Genomic DNA, 7016 nt, shown 5'->3' with positions numbered 1-7016 from the left:
GAGCCCGGCAGTCTCGGGGTTTCGGCTACTAGAGGGCGCCGCGGGGCACGACGGGACGCGGGCTGCCCCTCGGGCCAACAATAGAGATGCGGAACTTGCTCCGGGACGCCTAGAGAGGACCGGAGGAGCCCTCGCGAGCCGAAGCTGGAGGAGCAAAGCGAGGCGGCGCTAAGGAGTTTGGCCTGTCCTTCACGTTGGAGAGGTGAGGTCAAGTTCTGGCGTCCTTGGCGAGCTGCAGTCGGGCGGGCGTTCTGGGAGTGCTGCAGCGCCAGGGCCTGGGGTGAGGGAGGTCTGTGCAGCTGGGCGTGGAGTGGGGGCGAATGAGGCGCCGGGCCAGTTTAGGCTTGCTCTCCCTGAAGTCCGTTCTTTACATTCAGCCTTCATTCTTGGCCTCCACCCTCAAGAGCTAGTCGAGTTCTTGGAAAGGCAGGATTTCCTGCTGCCCCCGCGAAGCCCACCTACTCTCCTGGTGTTGGGTGAATTGGAGAGCCAGTATTCCAGGAGGGGAGCAGGAAAGGGAGCGTTTAGCCGCCCACGAGCTAGTGGGGTGATAACTGGTCGCCCTGCCACCCTGATTTCCCTCTCTTTCTTCCCAAGCACCCGAGACAAACACCAGGTAAAGGAAGCCCATTCTTTGAGCATGGGACACGTTCACCCAGCGCAGATGAGGCTTCTAACAGTTAAGTCAGGGTAAAGAATCTCGGGTTAGATGATCTTACCCACATCGGAGACTTCCCATCGGTGTCTTCGGTGGTTCAACTCCTAGGAGATCTGTGGGTATGGGATGCGCTAAGCCATCTCGGGGTGATCCGCTGAGTGGCTGTTATCTAAGATGCTAGAAAAGAGCAGATCCTGTAGCTTCAGCCCCAGCTGCGGGAGCCTGAGGAGGTCAAGACCAGGTGCCAAAACAATGCCTGGGGAGTGGAGCTAGAGCTGTCATAAGGAGGACATTATAAAGGATCTGCTGGGACCAGAGAGTGGGTGGAAAAGAGATCAAGTTTTTTAAGTGGGAGTGATTAAGATTCAGAAGCATGGATACATCCCTTTTGGTATCCAACTTGTAGTACAGCAACCATTTTTCTACCTCAAGAAATATCCATTGAGGCTTTCAACAAGCAAAATGCTTGCCTATTTCAGGGAATTGTCTGTTTCCCTTCATTGGATTTTTTATTTTATTGTTGTCTATTCCTTTTCTTATGAATGCAAGTTTAAAATTCTTCTTGCATCCCAATATCAGATACTGCCTTTCCCATAATATGCTCAGTCAGTAGTTACCAAATGTCCAATTAAATGACTTGGAAAGGGGATTCCTGTGATCCGTTTTGGGATTTTTGACAAAAGCCCAACGGAAAATCTACTTTTTTAAATGTTTAAAAATATATAATTAATAAATAAATAAATAAATAAAAATAAATGTTTAAATTACACAACTAATGAATGCATTTTCTATGAAAATTAGAATACTTTATTGAGAAGGAATCTGAGTCTTAGTATGGACCAAGAAGAAAGAAATGCTCTCATCAGTTATTGATGTTTGCCATGAGTGTGATATAAGTGCGTATGTGTCTATATGTCTTCCTGTGTACCGAATGACAAACATAAGGTCCCATGACACCTTAAGGTTCTTATGGCTTCTATCCTGCCATATGCCTGAGATAAACTTCCTTCTTTCCTGAAAATAGTGAGCCCCGCTAACTTGCAACTTTATTCATACGGAATTTCAAGCGACCCCAAGGAGCCAAACAACCTTGAAAAGAAGGATTCACACTGCCCAATTTCAAACCTTATTACAAGGCTACAGCAATCAAAACATGTGATACCAGGATAGGGATAAACATAAAGATCAGTGAAATAGAATTGAAAGTCCAGAAATAGTGCCATACGTCGACAAGCAATGGGTTTTCAACAGGGATGCCAAAAACCATTATATGGAAGAAAAATGGGCTTTTCCATAAATGGTGCTGGGAAAACTAGATATCCATGTGCAAAAGAATGAAGTTTAACCCTTATGCCATATATAAAAATTAATTCAGAATCAATCAGACCTAAATGTAAAGCTAAAACTGTAAAACTCTTAGAAGGAAATGCTGGTGTAAACCTTCACGATCATGGATTAGGCAACGGTTTCTTAAATATGACACCAAAATCACAAGCAACAAAAGAAAAATTGATAAATTGAATTTCATCCAAATTAAAAACTTATGCATCAAAGGAGACTAACAGTGAAGTGGAAGACAACCCACTGAATGTTGAAAATATTTGGAAATCATATGTCAGATAAGGACCTAGGAGCCAGAATATATAAAGAACTCAACAAAAAAAATACAAACAACCTAATTTAAAAATGGGCCAAGGATGAGTAGACCTTTCTCCAAAGAAAATATACAAATAGTCCATAAGCACGTGAAAGATGCTCAACATTGTTTGGGAAATGCAAATCAAACCACAATGGGATACCACTTTACCTCACTAGGATGGCTACAGTTTTAAAAATCAAATAAGAAAGAAAAGAAGAAAACAAAAAGAAAGAAAATACCAGGTGTTGGCGAAGATGTGGATAAATTGGAACCCATTTATACATTGCCGCTGGGAATGTAAATAGTACAGCTGCTGTGAAAACAGTTTGGTAGTTCCTTAAAAGGAGTTACCATATGCCCCAGCAATTCCACTCTTAGGTATTTACCCAAGAGAGGTGAAGACCTATTCACACAAAAACTAGTATATGAATGTTCATAGCACCATTATTCATAATAGCCAACAAGTGGAAACAATTCAAAAGTCCATCAACTAAAAATGAACAAAAAATGTGTGGTGAGCCATACAATGAAATACTAAACCATAAATGGGAATGTAGTACTGATTTGTGCAACATGGGTAAACTTCAAAAACATGGTGCTGGGGCACTTGTGGCTCAGTCAGTTAAGTGTTGACTTCAGCTCAGGTCATGATCTCACAGTTTGTAGGTTCGAGCCACACATCAGGCTCTGCGCTGACAGCACTGAGCCTGCTTCAGACTTTCTGTCTCCCTCTCTCTCTGTCCCTCCCCTGTTCACACTCTCTGTCTCTCCAAAATAAATAAATAAACATTTTTAAAATAAATTTGCATATGTTTATAAAAAAACAAACAAACATGGGCTAAGTGAAAGAAGCCAGTCCCAAAGACCATATATTGTATGATTGATTCTATTTATATGAACAGTCCAGAATAGGAAAATCTATATAGAGAGAAATTATATTATTGGTTGTTTATGTTTGTTGGGGGGGGGGGGTGGGAAGCATGGAGGATTGTGGGTAAAAGCTAAGGATAACAGGGTTTCTGAGTTGATGAAAATGTCCTAAAATTGTATTAACAGATGTGCAATTCTGTGACTGTACTAAAAGCCATTAAATTGTATGCTTTAAATGGGTGAATTATATGGCATGTGAACTATTTCTCAATAAAGCTGTTTCAAAAGGGTTATCAAAGAGGAATTATGAATGATGACATTTGCTTTTTTCCATCCTTGGTCACTTGGCTGGACTCTGGTTACAGTAGATGAGGGATTCTTTATAAAACACTTGTATAGCAGAAAGAAAAATTATTAATTTTCTAGTTGCTGCCAAAATGTCCCCTGGGGGACCAAATAGCTTTCCTTAGCAATGAGCCTTCCTACTTTACCTAAGGATAATTTGGGATTCAGAAGGAGAAAACAAAACTAGGTAGCTGCTCTTGTTGAGAATTTGAAGGCAAGGAAGAAGGGAGGGGAAGATGTTTCTGCAGGAAGGTGACAGGCTGGAATACCCTTGGGCCGACTTGACAGAGAGACTCCAGAAAAGAGACGTTTGATATTTAGCTTTATGTTATCTGCTACCGTGATGTAAACCTCCCTTCCTGAGTCAGCAGCAAAACTCTCCTGTCTTTTCTGTGTGGAAATGAGGGGAATGGGTTTAAAAAGTAGCAATTTGATGGGGATTGAGCCTGGGTGGCTCAGTGGGTTAAGCTTCTGACTTCAGCTCAAGTCATGATCTCACAGGTTCATGAGTTCAAGCCCCACATCAGGCTATCTGCTGTCAGCACAGAGCCCACTTCGGATTCCCTGTCCCCCTCTCTCTCTGCCCCTCCACCCCAAAATAAATAAATAAAACATTAAAAAAAATAAAGGTCATTGGTTTAGATATGCGTGGAAGGCCGGTCTGAATATGGCATATGCCGTGGGGCTGGGGGCATCCATAGGTTACAAGACTTCAAAGTTGGGGGGAGCAGAGAAAGTGGAAGAACAGAGGACAGGGAAGTAGAGTCACTATGACAGGAAAGTCGCATTCAGCCACAGGAATGCCAACAGCAGCGGTCAGAATTTATTGCGCAGGACAGGGGAGAAGCACAGCTTTACGGAGGCTTCTGCTGGCTGAGTCTGGAACCAAGCCCATGATCATTGTAAAGCTGACGCCAGAGGATTGTGGCAGGAAGGCACAAGGGGGAAATCTCCCAGGAAGACTTAGGCAGCGTGGCCCACCATGGCCCTTAGAGATGCTTCAACAGCCTCTCATTTGTCACAGAAGTAAATCCCCACTCACTGGATGTTCGGAAGAAGATCCAATCGCAGAGTTCCCTTCAGAGGCGAACCAGGTGGCTTCATAACTCTGCAAAGTAGAGAATCAAGCAGGAGCTGAGACTTTTTCTAAGTGGGAAGAAACCTAAAGGGAAGGGCAGGAGGTACAGCTGGCTGAGAACCCTGGTCCTGGTTCATTGGAAGGAATCGGCAAACGGAGGGGGATGAGGGTTGGGAGATGGGTCAGCAGCAGCGGTCAGAAGACGTCTGCCTCGAACCTGGTTTTCTATTTTGTAACACGTAGGAAGTGTGCCTCCCAGAGGTCCAGGGACCTGCCTTGGGAGGTCATCAGGACAGAGACCTCAGGAGCAGGAAGAAAGAGGACATCAGTGCTCTTCTCACCTGCTTCTCGGAATGACTCTTTGGTCTCCACCACTGGGAAGTTTTCAGTCGGTTTCTTGTGTCTTCTGGTGCTCTCTGAAGTTGGGGAGTAGTTAGAAGGGGGAGATCTGTGCTTCCGGGCCCTCCACCATCGCCCCAGGCCCAGGAGCACAAGTTCCAAAAGCGTGAACAAGAGACAGAGCCCACTGACCCCAAACATGGTCTTTAGGAAGATGGTCTTCTCAAACGGGCGGGACAGGTAACAGGTTATACTACCAAGGCAAGGCTCTCGGCGACATGCAAAGGAGCTGGGCACGTTGAACCCATACACATGGTACTGTACCCCCAAGGCTGTCCCCTCAAGGACCAGCCGCACACCCAGCTGTGCCACATAGGCCCAGAGCAGCCTGGGGCTTCCAGGACCGGAGGCATCTCTGCTCTTCTCCCCTTGGCGGATCAGAGTCTCCTCCTCCTTCCCCTTTCCTGACTCTTCCCAAAGCCAGATGACATGATACAAAGTGAGACCCATGTAGAGGGCGCTGGGCACAGCCACCAAGATGACCTGGAAGACCCAGAAGCGCAGTGGGGAGAAGGGATGGAAGGCATCGTAGCAGGCGGCCTTGCAGCCTGGCTGCTGGGTGTGACACACGAATTCACTCTGCTCGTCGCTGTAGACCCCGGCCCCGCTGGCAGCCAGCAGCACAAGGCGGAACCCCAGGAGCACAGGGAGCAGGAGGCGTCCCACGGAGGTGGAGTGCCGGCTCTCCTCAGCCACCAGCTGCCTCAGGAACCGGCCACACATCCTGTTAGGGAGCAGAGGGCAATAATGAGTGTGAGTGTACTGCTCCCTGATCTTGAGGAGGCGCATGGGGCCACCTCTTCACTGTGAATCCAAGGATAGATAAGGCAAGACTTCGCGCACCTCTCCAAGGATCTAGTTGGTTTATTACCAAGACTCTGATGGCGCCTGTTTATAGGTAATGGAGTCATCGTGGAAAATAGCGAGGGGGTGCGGGTGTGGCTGTCTCTTCTGCCCCCTTCTGTACCTGGCAGTGGAAAGCCAGGATCCATCTTTCCCTCTCTTTCCCTCCCTCCCTCTGTCCCTTTCCCAAAGGCTAAACAGCCAGAGAGTCCAGAGCCCTCTGAAAACTACTATTTCCCCCATTGATGGCCACCAGGCCTGGCGCTACTGTCACTGGCGCCTGAACCGAATCAGTGCCGACCCCAGAAGGGAACGTGCATTCTCTTGCTCTCTGCTTTTCTCTTGCACCAGGCCTTGGCTGCTCATAGGCGTGCGGTCTGGCCTCCGCTCCCATCGCAGTGGTAAGATTGAGATTCAGTTAGCTTACGGGCCCCGGTGCGGGTCAAGTGAACAGTGAGTGGCAAGGCCCACTTCAGTCTGGTGTTCTTTAGACCTAACCAGCTTGGGAAAAGGAGAACATTTTAAAAGAAACCCAGCAGAATTTACCGATTGAATGTAATGGAGTATGGGGCCAAAGCCAGAGATGACTGGATAAAAATTGGAAATTCCTCTCTGCTTTGTAATTGTCCCTTGGGCTCATCTCTCCCACACTGTGAGAGGTGACCATGCTCAGGGACAGGCTTCAGAAAATTTCTCAGTTCTCTGGAGAGAGTAGCACCCTGCTATAAGCCTGTGTGTCATCTTTATTTATATTTTATTGAGGCAGCCTCCTCAATGCCCAGCTGCTGCTTCTCACCGCCTGTGTTTGGCCTAAACTCTGACATGCCTGCATCCCCTCATTGAAGGGTCTAGAAGACCTTGAAAACATTTTACTCCACAGGGAATATAAAGACTCTTTGCTGGGGAGCCACACAGCCCCGTCTTGTCTACATGCTGCTCCCTTCTGTAGCATCTTAAAGAAGTGGTCTAGCATTTACCCAAGGCCACCCTCCCTCCCAGACCCATGTCCTTGGGTCTCTCCAGCTGCTTCAAGGACTTGACCACCCTCATTTCCTCCCTGAACCTGCTTAGGTCTCTCCCTTTCAACTCTAGTAATAATAACCTGAATTTCTAACTCTTTGACATGGCAGCAAATGAGACATGCCCAATTTGCCTCGTATCAACTTCCCTATTATAAGACCCAG

At 46.7% G+C, this 7016-nt stretch overlaps 1 protein-coding gene across 1 annotated transcript; it reads right to left on the bottom strand.

The window, feature by feature from the left end:
* Positions 1-4563: 4563 nt before the first annotated feature.
* GJC3 (gap junction protein gamma 3) lies at positions 4564-5727 on the bottom strand. The gene is made up of 2 exons (XM_032591560.1): positions 4932-5727; positions 4564-4620 (listed from the first exon to the last, which is right to left on the bottom strand). The coding sequence occupies exons 1-2, from the start codon at positions 5710-5712 to the stop codon at positions 4613-4615; spliced, it is 789 nt and encodes a 262-aa protein (XP_032447451.1). The 5' UTR covers positions 5713-5727; the 3' UTR covers positions 4564-4612.
* Between the last annotated feature and the right edge of the window lie 1289 nt (positions 5728-7016).

Source organism: Lynx canadensis, chromosome E3, assembly GCF_007474595.2.
Source record: "Lynx canadensis isolate LIC74 chromosome E3, mLynCan4.pri.v2, whole genome shotgun sequence".
NCBI lineage: Eukaryota > Metazoa > Chordata > Mammalia > Carnivora > Felidae > Lynx > Lynx canadensis.
This window is presented reverse-complemented; position numbering and strand designations above follow the sequence as displayed.

What these genes read in the sequence shown, in the direction of transcription:
- GJC3 (XM_032591560.1), bottom strand. Translation starts at nt 5,712, where the DNA reads ATGTGTGGCCGGTTCCTGAGGCAGCTGGTGGCTGAGGAGAGCCGGCAC.